The sequence below is a fragment of the Protopterus annectens genome, chromosome 6.part0 (genome assembly GCF_019279795.1).
Source record: "Protopterus annectens isolate FY-2018-M chromosome 6.part0, PAN1.0, whole genome shotgun sequence".
Taxonomy (NCBI): Eukaryota; Metazoa; Chordata; order Ceratodontiformes; family Protopteridae; genus Protopterus; species Protopterus annectens.
Genome location: NC_056737.1, coordinates 1,468,306,885 through 1,468,326,714, shown reverse-complemented (window position 1 = coordinate 1,468,326,714; position 19,830 = coordinate 1,468,306,885). Strand labels below are relative to the sequence as shown.

The window sequence follows — 19,830 nt, the reverse complement described above, 5'->3', positions numbered from 1 at the left end:
CATGCAATGGGAATAGAGGTGACTGAGGGGGTATCATTTAGGTAGCCATCGTTATTTCTGAATTTGTCTTACCCTAACTCCACTGTGCATACCCCTAAGCAAGCCCAGGGTTTATCCTTCAGTGAACATAAGTTAGAGCATGTTTCCTGCTTCCTAAACTGAGACTTGCCCTACTTGAAGCCAGTACTACCCTAGGTTCTTTAGATTCCATCAGACATTCAACCATTGAATGTGCACACTTGGCATGCATGCACGCACACACACACACACACATACACACACACACACACAAGCACACAGACACACACACGCATACACACGCACACACGCACACACACACACACACACACACACACACACACACACACACACACACACACACACACACACACACACACACACACACACACACACATTTACTTCACCAAAAACGCGGATACCCAACAAGCCAATGTCATTCTACTCCATTACTAATGCACTTGAACATTTTCTTAGGAAAGTTTCCACTATCTAAACATCAAATACTTTCATATCTTCCTTGATCATATCTAACCACTAAACTGCCATTTATTACTGAAAAATTACTATACACCACCCTGTAAATTCAAATACTTTTAGAACTTGCTGCAAAAGCCAATCTTATAGTCCTGACAAAACTTAAATATATTCAAAAATGCCTTTCCCTCTTCAAATCCAGATTCTGAAGTCAACAGAAACAGGAGTTTTGCAACCATTTCTATAAATGCATTCATAACTGTGTAAACTAATAGTTATCTGCATGGTGGAAAATTCAAGACAAACCCCAAAGGGGAAAAAATAGCAGATATACGAATGAAAGAAAAACATTTTTATATGGCTTATATTAAAGCTTTATGTTGCAGTCAGAAGGACATTTTCAGACAGATCTGCAGGGAACACAAAAGCCCCATGTGGAAATATAAGGCTAATATGAAATAAAGGAAGCTAACTGTTCAAATCATAATTGTAAGATATTTTTCAACTATATTATGTTCAAAGATTCATAGGTCTTTGCTAGGCTAATGACCATGAGGGGCTTTTTAAATCTAGGGTAAATCCAAAAATGGGCCAGCACAATGGTATAGCAGCAAAATTTAATTTGTTGTAGAAGTAAAAGCCATTTAAAAATGGCTAACAAGCAAACTGGTTTCGGCTGTACAAAGCCTTCTTCAGTGCTACAAAGCAAATGTTGAATAGTTAAGCAGTTCCCAACATCCTGGTATGATATATAGAGAGACATGTAAAGGCACATTGCAGAAATAAGTAATAACTGGATAATGTACACATATCTTGAATAGTTACTGATGAATAAAATAATAATAATACAAATCAAAATCACCAAAATAAACTCATGTACATATGAAATTTTTAAAATAAATAAATCCCAAAAAAATACATAAGGAAGTTGACATATTATTCTGTTTCATTAAGGCCAGGTTTGAACAAAGCCCCTAACCTGGTTATCCACATATTTTCCATATTATTAAGTTTAGTATGCCAACCTGCTTTGAAGTTCCTATGCATTTGGATTTTATCTATAATAACAAATTTAAAAACAGCAGTGGGATGATTAATGGTGTGTTTATAGAGGGCATTGGACAATCGGTGGTTTCTGATAGCACTAAGGTGTTGACTAATCCTCAACTTGATTGGCCTGGACATCTGACCCACATAAAAAGAGGAACAGGTACATGTGGCCAAATAAATGACCCAATCAGAACTGCAATTCCCAAAGATGTTGGTCACCAAATAAGGTGGTTTGGACTGTAGTCACTGGTGTATATCTCTTGTAGTGAGTGAAACGAGAATGTATAGTGCGACTCCTACGGTATGAGAAGGCACATTTATCTGGTAATATGTCATTCAGAAGTTCATGAGATTTTAGTATGTCCCAATGTCTGTTAATAATTTCCCTGAATCTGAATGTGTTGTTTCCGAAAGTGGTTACAAACCTTATCGGCTGCACAGAGTTGGATTTGTCATCATGCTTCAAATGTTGGTATTGTAATAAGCTTGAGCGTGCCATCTGACTAGTCTGATCAATGGTTTGAGAGATATGATGCTTAGAATATCCATGGTTAAAAAGCCTATTTGACAGATCTTGTGCACAAACTTGATGTTGTTCTTCTGAGGAACATATGCGTTTCATACGCAAAAATTGGGATTTTGGAATGTTTCGGATGATGTGGCGGGGGTGAGAGCTTGTTGCATGTAGCAATGTATTATATTGAGGAAACTTCCTATGAACAGTAATGGCCAATGTGTGATCTTCCAATCTAGAAATGACAACATCCAAAAAAACAATCTCTTGATATTCTATGTTTAGAGTGAATTGTATATCAAAAGGATTGTTATTAAGATACCTAACAAAATCAAACACATGGTCCTTATCCCCACGCCACACCATCCAACAATCATCTAGATATCTTTTCCAGATGTCCAAATGATTTATATGTAAATTCTGATGTGCATCATATATAAATGTTTGCTCAAAAAATCCCATAAATAAATTAGCATATATGGGGGCAAAGGAAGCCCCCATTGCCGTACCTTTAATCTGCCAATATGGATGTCCATCAAAGTAAAAAATGTTTTTACACAGCACATATTCAGTAAGTTTAACAAGAAAATTGTTGAAACCAGTGGAATATAATTCAGATTTGTCCAACCAATAAGAGATAGCAGCAATGCCAGCATCATGGGGGATGCTCGTGTATAAAGATAAAACATCTAGGGTACATAATCACCAATCCGCTTCTAATTGTGAATCTTGAATGATGTTAAGAAATTCTGTGGTGTCTTGTATCCTTGATCTAATATTAGACAGTAATGGTTATAAATAATACGTGAGGAAAGTGGATAGTGGTTCAGTTAAAGAGCCTCTCCCAGAGACAATAGGTCTACCTGGAGGATTAGTGGGGTGTTTATGGATTTTAGGAAGAAGGTATAAATATTGCGGCATAGGTTCCACCACTTTAAGTTGTTTGCTAACCTATTTGCTAATAATACCTTCTTCTGTGGCTAAATCCAACAAAGAGTCTATCTGTGCTTTGAAATTAGGTGTGGGATCCACAACCATCTGGATATAATAGCGAGAATCAGACAGCTGTCTGTAAGCCTCAGCCTTATATTTGCTGTGATCCATAACAACAATACCTCCACCTTTGTCTGCTGGAGTGATGACAATATCATGATTAAGTTGAAGTTCAGTTAGAGCAGATCTCTCTGCTTGAGTAAGGTTATTTGTGGTAGGTTGGTATATTGTGAAAAAATGTAAATCTTTGATGACACATTCCTTAAAGATAGAAACATGTTTATCCATAGGTGGTGAGAATTCTGATTTGCCAAATTTGAAACCAGTAGATCTTTGAGTAGTGTCATGATCTGAAAAAAATATCTTAAGATTTACCAATCTACAAAAATCATTAACATCTTGTAACAAACTGTATTCAGAAAGAGGTGAAGTGGGGACAAAATTAAGACCTTTATTTAGTACTTGGTAATGTACAGGTGATAATTCAAAGGATGAAATATTGTGTACATTGTTCACTGTTTCACAATCTGTTGTAATAGAACCTGTAAACTGGATGTTCCTGTTTCTGTTTCTATGCTTTCTGCCTCCCCTGCGTGTCTTACGTCTAAAGGGACAGGCTGTTTTCTCTTGGCAGCTGGGGACACCTGGCGTGAAGGGACATCATAGTCTGTAACAGAGGAAGTTTCATCCTCTGACGTGCCACTAAGGGTAGATTCTGTCCTTCTTAATATTGATCTGGGCCTCTTTCTACCATGATTACTTTTATTAGCTCTGTCTGTGAGCCTGACATTCTTGGATGTAACAAACGGTTTACCTTTGTCGTAATCCGACAAGTCCCTATTGAATTTGTGTGTTTTTCTCTTAATCAATTGTTGTTCTAAATTAGCAAAGTCTTTGGCTAAATCAGAAATATATTCTTTGAAAAATGCTTCACTTTCAAATAATTGGGCTTCAAGGCACAATTTTTTGATTTCTGCTATTTGAGATTCAGTAGTTCTTTCATAATAACCAGTTAGGGTATCCACAAAAAGCATTGAGGCCTGATGTTGGGCTAAAGCCCAATCCTGTGATAGCTGGGCATCAATGTTTGATACTAGAGGTTGAAGATGGATCCTGAGCCCCCTAGGTGTAATATATTTTAGTTTGTAGGCCTTGAATAATTTCAAGTGCCAAATATTAGACCTTAGGGACTTCATGTTTCTGGTCAGTTTTTGAAAAACTAACCCACATTTCTGTTTGGAGTCCACCTCACTGTTATTTAAACTAGTTGACCCCCTAGTGTTAAAGCCAAAAGATTATCTTTATCAGCCGATAGTCCTTGCAAAATTCCACTTAGGTCCATTATAAGACAGTATGTCACAACACAATTCTTGACCCAAAAAGAACAATTATAGTAACTTGAATATAAACAATTGAGTCTATATTTATATATATATGGTTGTGCACTACATTAACCCTATTGATTGTGGAAAGTTACCTTGATGGTAAAAAATATATATGTAAGAGAACAACTTAAAATGCCCCACTCTATATAAAGAGACTCGGTGGTGCCCATATGCTAAGGTAGTTGACAATTCGTCTCACTACAAACTATTAGTTATTATTTTATTTTAGTTATGAAAGTCCAAAAAATAAAATGTCACAGGTGTGGATTGATCTGACAAAACCTAAATAGTTTGTCTCATGTATAACCATAACTCTTTTAATGTATAATTATGGCAGCCGACCCTTCATCTCTGCTGCCATCTATTTAAATGTACACTCAGACTCAAGGACATATATACACATTTGTGTATATAAAGTGGAGCTGGACTGATACTACTGTATCTTTACATGTTGGTATCTTTTTGGTACATGGTCATTGAATAAGACTCAATGACCAGGTTGGACAAGGATAATGTCACGGTCAGCTGCCTGGATTTGACAGATCACATGTGAACTCAGTTCTCAAAGCAACAAGTACCATTATGAATCTGTCATAGTTCATGTGAGTCTGAACCACCTGAGATGTACCTCACTGGACTATATGAAGAGAGACATGGTTGAGCTCTCTGAGTATGTGTCCCTGGAAGGTATGTCCCAAGCCTTGAGCAGCATACTACACTCACCTAGAGTGATGCCACAGTATAAACAAAAAATGACTGATATCAATAGTTAGGTTAGTTTTGGGTGTCATTTAAAGGGGATACGGTTCCTGTCAGCCTGGGAAGCCATGGTCGGCAAACTTCGCTGCTTTGACAGAGACGGTTTGTACCTGACATCTCTAGGCTTTCAGCTGCTGGCAAAGGCTCTTGCCTCCCCCATAGTGCCTTTTTAGGCAATGTCTTGAAAACAACATTAACAACATGAAATTAGCCAACCAGAACAAAATAAGGGTCATGCTGCTAAATGCTAGGAGCTTAAAACAAAAACTGCACTGCCTGGAAGCACTTCTGTTACTAAAAGATGTGGATATCTGTGCAGTTACAGAAACCTGGTTCAAGGCCTCAGAGAGTACCCCAGCCTTGCAAAGCTGCAATACATTCCACACCTATATACTGCAAAATGAAGGTGTGAAAACAAAAGGAAGCCTTGTTTTTAGCTGTATTAGAGATAATTTCACCGCCCTTCTTGTTAGGCTGGACAACTTAATGGAGTTACTCCAAGTTCAGGGCACAGTGGGTAAGACCCCCATTCAAATCAAAGCCAGTTATAGATCCCCCTCCATGGATCACAATGCCCACAAAACCTACTTGACCCAAGTGGAGAGAATCCACATTTTACCAAGCACGCTGGTTATGGGGAGTTTCAGTTATCCTACCATCAACTGGGAAACCTACTCTAGCCCCAACTCAGTAGCACAAAAGGTCCTTTAGTTTCTTAATTAAAATGCCCTGGAACAAATTGTTCATACTCCGACAAGAGGAACAAACATCATAGATCTCTGGTTCTCACTAACATGTCAAACAGATGCACTGCTGCAACTGTTGGATACCCATTAGTTAAATCTGGCCACAAAACAGTCACCTTCAAACTGGCACTAATACCAGAACTCACAAAGGGTGAAATCAGACTAAAAACTTCATCAAGACAGGCTATACCCTCCTAGGTGATGGTATAAATGCATTCCAAGACCCATCCCAAGCTGGAAGTGGTTACAAAGAAAGTTAAACTAAAGCCCTGTACTATCACTTGCATAAGTGTATAAACTCAGCTATAACAGAAAGAATCAAAGCTAGAGCCCCAAGTAAAAATAAGCTGCCATGGCGGACATCCAGCATCAACAAACTTTACAATAAATGCAAAAAGTTACTGTCCAAGAAAACAAAGGCAAGATCCAACAATGGAAGAGCATCCTCTTCGACCTCGACAGGCAAATAAGACAACCTGTCAAATCCTCTAAGAACTGCTTTGAGAGAAACCTAGTAACTCCAGACAAGGATAACCATAAGGCCTTTTACAGCTAAGTGCATAGTCTAAAAGGTAGGACCCAAGCATCGGCAGGACTAGTGACCAATGGTATCATACACACTCCCATAGAGATAACAAACTTGCTACCAGATAGGTTTAGCAAAAGTTTCACTCCCTGATTTCCTGCTGATTTATCACAAACCTACCTCAAACTCCACCCATCTACATATATGAAGAAAAGGTCCTCAAAGCCTTATCCAAGGCAAAAAAATACAGCCTCTATGGGACCAGACAACATCCCAGGCTGTCTTTTAAACAGACTAAAACATGAATTAGCATCACCATTTAGTACACTTTCAGTCGTAGCCTAACCACAGGTTTTGTTCCTGTGGAATGGAGAACAGCAACAGTTATTCCTCTCCACAAAGGTGGCCTAGGAACAGACTGGGAAATTGTAGACCTATAAGCCTGACCAGCCTAATCTGCAAGGCCATGGAACATATCATTATGGACTTCATAAATAAAGACATAGGTGACCTCCAAACTCTGGATCCTACCCAATTCGGCTTCATCAAGGGCAGATCCTGCCTGGAAAATCTGGTGGACTTCTTTAAAAATGTGACCAGGGCTATTAACAAGGGAAATCAGTGCACATAGCATACCTTGCCAACGGCTTTCAATACAATGTCACATAAAGACATTACTCATAAACTTACCAAACTTAATGTAAACTCCTTCGTTATAAGATGGGTTACCAACTGGCTCACAAACCAGGCACACACTATCAAAGTGGGTGGCTCCACATTAACCAGCAGACCTGTTACCAGCGGGGTGCCACAGGGGTCAGTGCTGAGCCCCCTACTGTTTGGTATATACTTCTTAGAAGTTCAGGTCAAAACTAAGGGGCTGTGGTTGACCAAGTCCGCAGGTGACAATAAACTAGGTGCAATCACTGAATCCCCAAATTATGTTAGTATACTCCAGGAGGGTCTCATGCATACCAACGACTGGTATATTAGTCCAGGTCTCAAACTTGAATGTAAAAACTGCATCATCATTCCCATCAGCACAAATATGTCCCTTCACACTTAATTAGTAAGGGCATTGCCTTGAGAGCAAAAGCAGTTATAACCCTCTATACGTGGCACTAATCTGGCCCATAATTGAGTATAACACCCTGTTCGGCATGTACCGTACAAAGCATCTGCAGCAACTGGAGAGACCTCAAAGGTTTCTAACAAAGAAGATCAAGGGTCTCAAGCATGTCCCTTACACAGACCGACTGTAGTCCCTGTCACTATATTCCATGTCATATAGACTTCTTGCGGGGGACTTATGTCTGGCTTACAGAGCAATCCAAGACTCAGACCTAATGACCTTGCTGCATATCAGTAAGTCAAATGGGACTAGAGCTACCCATTCCAGGGACCATAATATGGCCTGTGACTTAAATAGGACATGCTGGAGGTACAGATTTATCTCCCAGCAACTGCCACATATTTGGAACAAGCTACCAATTCATGTGATACAGAGCACCTCTATGACACTGTTCAAGAGGAACCTGGACAAATAGATGAGGCACCATAAATTCTTACCAGGGATAGTGCCCACAATCCTCCTTTATATGGTCAGTCATCACTAGATGCAATCTTGGGTATTGACTAGAATTTTCATTGTATTACATTGGGATGGAACTGCTAGGCTTAAAATGACTCCAGGATCCATAGCCTAGTAATTTCCTATGATCCTATTCCATCAGTGTTTACCTGCCTTGTTCCACACATGGTAAGGTCTTGAAACCTTTCTGACTTTAGAGTAGGCCTCTGTGTCTTGATCCTCACATAGTAAGGTCTTGAAACTTTTCTGAATTTAGAGTAGGCCTCTGTGATTCCTAGTTAGCTTATGCAGTGTTAGAGATTCTTAGAGCTTATTTGGGAATGAGATATTGTTTGGGCTAGCAGACTAAATATATCCTTGTGGAATATGGACCCTGATGTGCATCAAGTTCACGTATTTTATTGTAAGAAAAAATTGTCAGTTTAAATATCTTACTTAAATCTGTAAACAGTTTATATTTGTTGAAACATGAATTTATTTGCAACATGTTTTCTGTCAGGTGCGCAATTTATCATATTTATTATGGACTAGTATGGACTGTTAATGAATATTCTGTGACTGCAGTTAAATTAAACACTTAAAACCTCATAAAAATGTCTTGCATGACTTGTTTGCTACTATTCTTCTTCTTCTTTCGGCTGCTCCCATTAGGGGTCGCCACAGTGGATCACCTGTTTCCATTTCTTCCTGTCCTCTGCATCTTGCTCTGTCACACCAACCACCTTCATGTCCTCTCTAACCACATCCATAAACCTTATCTTAGGCCTTCCTCTTTTCCTCTTACCTGTCAGCTTCATCCTTAGCATCCTTTTTCCAATATACTCAGCATCTCTCCTCAGAACATATCCAAACCAACACAATCTCGCCTCTCTGGCTTTGTCTCTAAACTGTCCAACCTGGGCTGACCCTGTAATATACTTATTCCTAATCCTGTCTACCCTCATCACACCCAGTGCAAATCTTAACATCTTTAACTCTGCCACATTCAGCTCTGACTCCTGCCTTTTTGCCAATGCCACTGTCTCCAACCCATATAACATAGCTGGTCTCACTACCCTCTTGTAGACCTTCCCTTTCACTCTTACTGGTACTCGTCTGTCACAAATCACTCCTGACACTCTTCTCCACCCACTCCACCCTGCCTGTACTCTCTTCTTCACCTCTCTTCCACACTCGCCATTACTCTGAACTGCTGATCGCAAGAATTTAGACTCATCCATCTTCGCCAACTCTACTCTCTGCATCCTCACCATTCCTCTATCCTCCCTTTCATTCACACACATATATTCCATCTTAGTCCAGCTGACCTTCATTCCTCTTCTCTCTAGAGCATATCTCCACCTTTCCAGGATCTCCACAACCTGTTGCATACTCTCACTACATATCACAATGTCATCTGCAAACATCATAGCCCACGGGGACTCCTGTCTGATCTCGTCTGTCAACCTGTTCATCACCAGTGCAAATAAGAAAGGGCTCAGAGCTGATCCTTGATATAATCCCACCTCCACCTTAAACACATATGTCACTCGCACTGCAGATCTCACCACAGTCACACTACCCTTGTACATATCCTGTGCCACTCTTAGATACTTCTCTGCCAATCCCAAATTCCTCATACAATAGCACAAGTCCTTTCTAGGCACCCTGTCATATGCTTTCTCTAAGCCCACAAGACACAATGCAACTCTTTCTGATGTTCTCTGTACTTCTTCATCAACACTCTCAGAACAAACATCACATCTGTAGTGCTCTTTCCTGGCATGAAACCATACTGCTGATCACTAATCATCAGCTCCCTTCTTAATCTAGCTTCCACTACTCTTCTCCATAATTTCATGCTGTGACTGATCAGTTTTATCCCTCTGTAGTAACTACAGCTCTGCACATCACCCTTATTCTTAAAAATCGGTACCAAAACATTTTTCTCTACTCCTCAGGCATCCTCTCACTTTCCAAGATTTCATTTATCAATCTGGGTAAAAATTCCACTGCCATTTCTCCTAAACACCTCCAAGCTTCCACAGGTATGTCATCTGGACCAACAGCCTTTTCATTCTTCATCTTCTTCATAGCAATCCATACTTCCACCTTGCTAATCCATTGCACTTCCTGATTCACTATCCCCACATCATCCAACATTCTCTCTCTCTCATTCTCTTCATTCATCAGCCCCTCAAAGTACTCTTTCCATCTGTTCAACACATTCTCCTCGCTAGTGAGTACATTTCCCTCATTATCCTTTATTACCCTTACCTGCTGCACATCTTTTCTAGCTCGGTCCCTCTGTCTAGCCAATCAGTTTTTTCTCCCTTTTTAGTGTCCAACCTTTCATACAACTCTCTATACACATTATCCTTAGCCTTTGCCACATCTCTCTTTGCCATGCACCCCATCTCCTTATACTTCTGTCTACTTTCTTCATCTCTCTGACAATCTCACTTCTTCGCCAACCTCTTTCTCTGTATACTCTCCTGTACTTCCTCATTCCACCACCAGGTCTCCTTGTCCTCCTTCCTCTGTCCAGATGTCTCACCAAGCACCTTTTTAGCAGTCTCCCTTACTAGCTCTGCTGTAGTTACCCAGCTATTCAGTAACACTTCACTGCCACCCAGTGTCTGTCTTAACTCTTCCTTAAAGTCCACCTCACAATTACCCTTTTTCAATTTCCACCATTTGATCCTTGGTGCTGCCCTCATACTCCTCCTCCTCTTCTTGATCACAAACGTCATTCTACAGACCACCATTCTATGCTGCCTAACCACACTTTCCCCTGTCAACACTTTACAGTCTCCAATCTCCTTCAAACTGGCCCTCCTGCATAGGATATAATCCACCTGTGTGCATCTCCCTCCACTCCTGTAAGTCACCCTATGCTCCTCCCTCTTGTTAAAATATGTATTTACCACAGCCATGTCCATCCTTTTTGCAAAATCCACTACCATCTGACCTTCTGCATTCCTTTCCTTAATACCAGACCTACCCATCACTTACTCATCCCCTCTGCTCCCTTCACCATTATGCCCATTGAAATCTGCTCCACTCACCACTCTCTCACCCTTGGGTACAGTCATCACCACTTCATCCAACTCACTCCAAAATTGTTCTTTCTCATCCATCACACACCCAACTTGCAGACCATATGCACTAACAACATTCATCATTACACCATCAATTTCCAGCTTCATAAACATCACTCTATCCGACACTCTTGTCACCTCCAAAACACTCTTGCTATACCGTTCCTTCAGGATAACCCCTATCCCATTTCTCCTCCCATTCACACCATGAGAGAACAGTTTGAACCCACCTCCAATACACCTGGCCTTACTTCCCTTCTACCTGGTCTCTTGTACACACAATATATCAACCTTCCTTCTGTCCATCATATCAGCTAGCTCTCTTCTTATACCAGTCATGCTGTCAACATCCAAAGTTTCTACCCTCCCTACCACACTCCTAACCTTTCTCCTCTCTTCCTGCCTTTGGACTTGCCTTCCCCCTCTTCTTCTCCTTCTCCTCCTTTGGCCAACAGTAGCCCAATTTCAGCCAGCACCCTGTCAGCTAACAGTACTGGTGGTGGTCATTGTTAACCCTGGCCTAGACCGATCCAGCATGTAAATCTGTATTGGTTTCCGCATATCTCATTTGGCAGATGTTTTACGCCAGATGCCCTTCCTGACGCAACCCTCCCCATTTATCCGGGCTTGGGACCGGCATGAAGAAATACACTGGCTTGTGCATCCCTACTCTACATTGTTTTAATTTCATAAAATGGGAGGTCATAAATTTGCTCATAAACAGTGAGAAAAAAAATGAAAGGCAGTAATAATAATTAATGAAGTCATGTTTGGTGGCATTGTAAACAGAAAGAAAGATTATGTTCAGCTAACATCTGCCTCAGAAATAAGTACAGAATCAGTAACCTAAAATTCAGCTAATAAAATAATGCTTATTTGTATTTTCATGTCTCTTGGCTATCCTTAAGAGATTACAACTCTTGAAGGTCAGGTTTTTAATGCTTGCTGTTCTGTGTTGCAAATATATCTATATGTATACACACACACACACACACACACACACACACACACACACGCATATATATATATATATATATATATATATATATATATATATATATATATATATATATATATATATATATGTATATATATATATATATATATATATATATATATATATATCTATATACACACACACACACACACACACACACACATATATATATATATATATATATATATATATATATATATATATACACACACACACACACATATATACAGTATTATTATACAACAGTTTATGGGAATACTTAATTAGTGTTAATGTATATTACTTGAAGTATACTTTAGAAAAATTGCAAAATTCTAAAAGTTCTTAGCATGGGCTAAGAAAAACATGATTCATAGTGAACAGATATATTGATCGCTTGGAGAAGTGGCTTGTACAGAAGTACATATAACTGAAAGTTATTTTACTATTCCTGCAGGGTTCTCAGCTTGCTTCTTTGTATATAGAAACAAGTTACTACATGAACAAGCATTACATCAACATGGTTAGCCTGCTACAGCCTATATTACAGTTTCAAGAGGCAAAGCTAATAGTATATGTTGCTTTTTTCATCTCTGGTGTGTGTACAGTTACTGAATATCTTAAATGCCTTGTTATAATATAATAGATTGAATATGTACCAAATGAATAAATGTGCAGAAGTTGATAAATTGTAATTTTAAGGGAAAGCTGCATAATAATAGTACTTTACTTTAGAGGCTTTTTGTCCTCAGGGTATTAACATATTCAGAGACTTTGAAGGTTACCGACTATTTTTCTTTGCAGAAGTAGGAATTTCATTTTGTCTTCTGTAGCTAGAGGGCACGTTGCCTATTAAAATTCATATTGATCTGCTGTTTAGCAAATAATGGGTATGAATACAACTAAAGCCAACTGTGCTGCTTAATGATTTCAATCAAGTTTACAAAAGCAGACTCCTTCTTTCTTATTCATGTAGTATGTCTAATATGTAAACAAGGTCTATACATGAGAAGTAAAGGGTACCACTGGCGAACAATAGCCATCTACATTCTTAACTTGTATTTCCTTGACATACAGTCCCTTATATAGGAACCTCTGTTGTCTAGAATGCAAAAAATCATATAATGCACCTTACACTATGTTATATAAGATGTCTTTCAACAGCAGAATAATTCATGAAAAAAAGCAGCTGCATATTTGCTACACATTATTTCTAAATTATTGCTATTTTTGGCATAAAATATATGAGGAAAAAGGCATCAACATGTAAGCATGCAGTTGGTTGATGTAAAGTTAATATAAAAATCCATTGCTTTTGATCATGTATCACCACAGGTGTTTTAACTTAGTGCCCTTTATACTGTGATAACATACATACTGAGTGATCTGATTTGAAGTGTGGTATTAGAGATGTTAATACTAACCTGTAGTAAAACATATAAAACCTATTCTTGCTTGGTACTCAGAATGATGTTGAAAAGCAATTTAATTTTTGAGTCACAAATTGTATTCTTATATATGTTTTCTTTGTATATTTTTCAGGAAATGACACGATCTACTGGACTGATATGGGTCTCAATAAAATTAGTAGAGCAAAGCGAGATCAAACCTGGAAGGACTATATAGTCACAAATGGCTTAGGACGGGTAGAAGGCATAGCAGTTGACTGGATTGCTGGTAGGATTTTCTCCAGAAGTTCATAATCTACACTTGTTGCATTAGATTCCATATAACATTTTACATTAAAATCAGTTATTTTTATTAGTGGATATTCAAACACTTGCTAGAAGATTTATACTGTTTCTCATTCAATAGCTTCAAAATAGTGTTGGAAACAAATAGTGAAAGTTTCTTAAACGATATTTCAGTTTTATGAGTTTGAAAATTGTGCATTTTTAGCTGGTCATCAAATTACCATATCAATGTGATGGGCATACTGCAGAAAAAAAGTTGACAGGGGTCTTGCATAATTGCACTGAAATATTTCAACTTTTTCTGCAACCTTTCGTATCATACTTATAGGGATTAGCTGTCACTATAAGCTCAAACATGAGGCATTTCTCTAACTTAGTTTGAAAAGAGACATCTTTGTAAACTAAATTAAAAGTAATAAATGGAAAAGGTTGCATTATATATGTGTTACAGTACAAAAGTCATGTAAGCTATTTTCCATGGGTGAGATTGTTCCTAAGAAGATCTTGCTGAAAAAAGTAAGAGCCCATTCGTCTTATATAACCTATGGTTCGATCTCTAACAGGATACTTTAGACTTTGTATGGAATGTCTTCTGTTTTTATTTCACAGAGTATCTATGGGATTGTGAATTTATTTTCCAGAGATTAATCTTCTCTCTAATTAATTTTATATGTTAAAAATTAATTAGAAGCAAGTGTGTCCAACTTCAGCTTAATAATTATTGTCGTAGTATTGTCCTACTCCTGGATCCATCATATCACAGGTAAATAGTTTATTTATGCCACTGGTGTGATGTCATTTTTTCACATTACAGTAGCTGATTAAACATTAGGGTGAAGGGAGAGTGCACTGATTTTCTATGTAGCAAAGCAAAATGTAGAAGAGTAATAAATTCACTGAAGTCAAACTATAGCTCTCAACCTCTTAGTGCAATAAATCTGGGCAGCCTAAAATAATGGGGGAACAAAGAACCAAAAATAGGGACACATTTTAAATATTCCTCTTTTTAAACTTAGGAAGTTACTAGAATAATAGGCCCTGGATTAGCATGTATTTTTAAAAGGACAGGAAGTCTGAATCTCAAATATATGCCCTTATTTAGTGATTTCAGTCCTCAATGATTTGCAAAAAAAACACAAATTTGATGAGGAACAGACCAAAAATGTGACACAAAAAGAAAAGACAGGATGGAGAAGTGTCATATGCAGCAAAATGACAATGGAAACCAGTACAAATAGATTGGCATGAAGTACATGAAGGTGGAAAGGGTTACACGATTAACTTAGTTGAGTTACCTCTGAGCTAAATGGTGCACAGTGGAATGGAGAGTCAAAAGTGGAAAGACGGGCTTCAATAGGTTAACACTCTTTATATAGTTGTGACAAAACTGTGAATTGTGATCAAGGCTACTGGGAAATTACATCATAGTTTTTTCACAATGTCCACAATGACCATCCATCTCAGCATAAAAAAATTGTCATTGTTTACATTTTATATATTAATTAGAAATTTTGTGTAAATTATAGAAACTGCTTATGTATTCAGATAAACTAAGACAAGGATGTAACAGATTAATAAAGTGCTACAGTATATGTCAATGAGATACCTTATAAGCTATATTGCAACCAATTTATTCTAAGCTTGGTTTCATAGTTCATTATCACAATCAAGCTAATATTTCACTTACAGAGAGGATTAAACAAGCTGAAAATGTTTCTAATCACTGTAATGAATCAAACACCATAGTGGTATGTTTTATATGACTCTGATGGATTTCTCTAGCATAAACACTTCATCCTGAGTGTTTTTTAATTTAAACGCAAAAGAAATGTAAACAGAGTAATTGTTTAAGCAATGAATAATATCTAAGTGTTGGAAAGAGTGATTTCACGTGAGTTTATTTTTCCCAGCTATACTGCTGCAAAACATATGGAACAGTGCTTGAAAACATGTGTCACATAATTTATATTCAAATACTCATGTTCAAGTGCAGAAAAATAATAACACCATTGCATGGAGCAAACTGAATGAAACATAATCACCGTGCACAATCTTCCTTGCATCCAAAAGGCTCTGGAATTAAATATTATCACCATATTCACTATCTGAAGGAGATGAACAGACTACACAAAAAAAAAATAAAAAATGTTACTGCTAAATGTGTATTTTGTATTTCTTTTAGGGTGTGTTTGTTACATTAGAAATTACAGGTAGTACTTCATAAAATATATGTACTGTGTTATGCATTCATTGATTTATCTTGCAAGACATGGAGGGGGGCATTTTTCATTCATTTATGTACCCTATTAAAATGTCCCCTAAAATAATGGATATTACTACTTTTAATGGCATTTCTTTAAAATCATATCACCGAGCATCACACAAGGATCATCAAAACTGTTAAGTCAATATATGTGTGTGTGTGTGTGTGTGTGTGTGTGTGTGTGTGTGTGTGTGTGTGTGTGTGTGTGTGTGTGTGTGTGTGTGTGCGCGCGTGTGTGTGTGTGTATATATATATATATATATATATATATATATATATATATATATATATATCGCTGATTTTAACAGTATTATAGTATATATTTTTTTCAGAGGAAAAGTCCCCATATGCCCCTAAGCATTTATAATTTTATATATCTCAGCTCCAGATTCATGCAATATTAGGATAAACTAACGTTTCTTTAAAACACAGTCCCAGTATCTCACTGAAATAAGTGCTGTTTTTTTCATTCAAACAACAATTCAGTTAATACAAATCTTCATCCTATTTTAGTCATGCTCAGAGTGATATTCACTGTCCATCCCATATGTTGTAATATATATTTATGCATTTCCCATGATTTTACTGACAAGATGATAACATGGCATATATTGCTGGGCATATTTTCACCTTGCTCAAAAAATATGCGCATATATATTAGATACAATTCATATCTTTATTTCATTTTTTATATATTGGTGCATATTACAACTGTAGGGAAAAATCATAGACATTTATCATCTGCACAGATGATTACACTGTTAAATACATATAACATGTACAATGAAGATGAAAGTTGTATTGTTTTCACATTGTTTTTATGTGAAAATTTTCTGTCATTTCAACAATATTTTTTCTGGAGATTTCCAGAGACCATCATTGCAGCAACCATGAAAAGTGAAAACTAAAAGAGGACTGCAAAGGTAAAAATATATGAAAGAAAATGCTTAACATAAAAGGTATAAAATGGTAATGTTAGAGTATCAGATATCTTGTGTAACTAGACCCCCCCCCCCCCCTGCACTTCTGGTTTCTTCATTTGCCCCTACACATTTGACAAACATATTATACTCCAGATACTAACCTTTAGAATCACTGTATTGTCTTCTTTATTATTTTTTAGCTCAGGAATGATTACATTCTTCTACTGTTCTACCATCTTTGCTTCTGTGAATCGCTGCTGCCAAACAGTTTCCAGGTGCCTGTGTATTATTTCTTTATGTGACATCCTCTATTTTTTATTTCCTGGTTGTCTCTCCCTTTTCAAGTATTAGTAGTATCTTCTCATGCTCTGTCTCTCTTTCCTCTCACTTTTTGAGCATTGAATTTTTCTCTACTTTCAAACCACTTTTTTTAATTGAATCCTCATTATTCCCTCGTTATACCTTGCTTCTGTTGTGCCATTGCTTTAACTTATTCATGAGTAATACTGTAAAAATTCATTGACACCATAGCTTAATACATATTTAAATCTTGCAGAATAAGAGAAAAAAAAAACATTTCTTGTTTATTGTATGCAAACTGAATTTCACATATTTGAATTACTGGCTACTGGCAATCTACATACTCTAATGTTGGATCACTTTCATTACTATACTGTATCTGATAGTCTTGTTATGTTGTCTTTATTCCTTACGTCTGGGTAAGCGAAGAAAATATTTTTTTTTACATAAATCTAAATTATAATGGTGTCTGTTCTTTGTATTTGAAACAAGTATTTATATTTCTGTTTTGTACTGCAGTTTAAATCAAACTGTATTGCTTGGAGCTTTTATCCCCAGGCCTCCACTGAAAATGGGACCTGGCTCAATAGATTAGCCTGGTTAACACATGGAATAAATAACTAACGAAATAAATAAATGAATAAATAAATTAAGAACACCTTATTTATCTCACGCAGAAAAGCAGGCAAACCAGCAAACAAATCAGGAAAGGAAAGGTTGCATTAAATAAGGCATTAAACTGGAATGGGAAGAAGTCGACTTCCCATGGAAGGACACAATGCAAGCTATGTCAGGACGTCTGGACTAGAGGGTGACAATAGGATAGATGCCATATGACTGTGAGGATAAAGACTGCTCCAGAAAGTCAGTGGCTGCTTACTGAAGAAAATCGAGAAAGGTTGAAAAGATTATAAGAAAGGTAATAAAATGAGTTGCCCTCTGCGATGCTTTGTTATTGAGGAAGGATGGGAGAATAAAAAGTATGGGATTCATAGAGAATCTGTGAGAAGAGGAAACAACAACTTATAACTGGTATATATTGCCTTGGAAAGATTAAGACCAATATGCATGCTAGAGAGAAGAGTAAGGATGTCATACAATCTGGTTGCTTAGATTATATGATATATAACAATATATGTGATATATAGTACTTGTAATTGTAAACTTGTCAATGTGGTTTGACTACTTTTATATCAATTTTAGTTTGGCGATGTTACAAGTGATCATTCAATAAAGATAAAAAAGTTGGCTCAAAATATGATGATGGAAGCAAAGTATTTTTATGCTAATCTGGAAGGAAAATGCAATTTAACTGTAAGACATAAGGATTAAAAATAAGCACATCTTCTTGTAGGGATAATTATGAAAAAAAAGAGTATAAAAATAGTGTATAAAGAAAAGAAAACTGTGATTTGTCAGTAGTTTTATTGTGAGAATATGTAGGAAGCAAGTATTAGAAACTGAATGAGATCACACCTTTAGCCTGCCAAGTATCATTCACTTAAGTTGTTCATTTCAATGTGTGTGGAAATGTATGCACAGTTAGGCTGGCATTGCAGACTCCACATTGTCAGTGCCCTTTTTACAAATAAAGGAAGGGGTTAAAACTATAGACACAAAGGTCCTCCAGCACCAGTAGATGATGGTCACCATCACTGGCTCTCACCTTCCTCTGCCTGTCTTCTCAAATCCTGAGAGATGAATGAAGGACCGATCCAGTGGTGAACAGGGTTGGGAGTTAGTGATCAGTAGGCACAAGTGATAACAATTTCAATAAAATCGTGTCTTTTCTATCATACTTTGTAGGATAATGGTTTGGTTATATGCGCTAATATGTATTTGTATCGTACTATTCTTGTCTATAATGTTGATCTCTCAAATGTTTCCTTCCTTCACAATGAGTGATAGTTCACTATCAGAGTAAAGAACTTTCCAAATAACTGACATTTCTTCACAGACATTGTACAAAAAGATTACATGGTGCAAAAAGTGGAATGTTCATAATTTTAAAATACTCTGAATAATTAAGCATCTCTATTCTGCTGACATACATATGCCATTGTATGCAGAAGTATCTGTCTTCTTTTCAACTTCAGTGGTGTAGATTTATTTATTTATTTACACACAGTTTATTTCTGCAGAGGATAAAAAAATGGACACAATTCTCCAAATGTGATTTTAAGCATCTGTAAAGGAGTGTAATGATTTCTTCCATTTTTAAGTTTAGTTTTCCTTCCTGCACATGTTAGTATTCCATCATTCTTCATTGACACTTTCTTTCATTACTTGCTTAACTTTAGGAGACTGTCATCTATACTGCCTTAAATAAAGCATAAATACAGCCGCAGATCATGCATGAATACTGCCTCTGATCAATGTCCTCTTTTGTAGCTACTACTATTCCCCCATCCCATTCCCTTTCCACATTGTCTGCTTGTTCTAGCATTTCTTCTTTCCTGATGCTTTAGTTTGCATTTCCTTGAGTTCTGGTGCACAAGTGTATGCATCTGCTGCACTAAATACAATGCTAGAGTG

At 37.2% G+C, this 19,830-nt stretch overlaps 1 protein-coding gene across 1 annotated transcript in view; it reads left to right on the top strand.

The window, feature by feature from the left end:
- LRP1B (LDL receptor related protein 1B) overlaps window positions 1–19,830 on the top strand; it is a gene marked incomplete at its 5' end in the record, with an annotated part of 5,941,474 nt that overhangs the window by 2,619,998 nt on the left and 3,301,646 nt on the right. Inside the window, one exon of the mRNA XM_044073672.1 lies at window positions 13,658–13,792. Coding sequence (XP_043929607.1) covers window positions 13,658–13,792 — 135 coding nt within the window. The remainder of the gene's footprint in view (window positions 1–13,657; window positions 13,793–19,830) is intronic.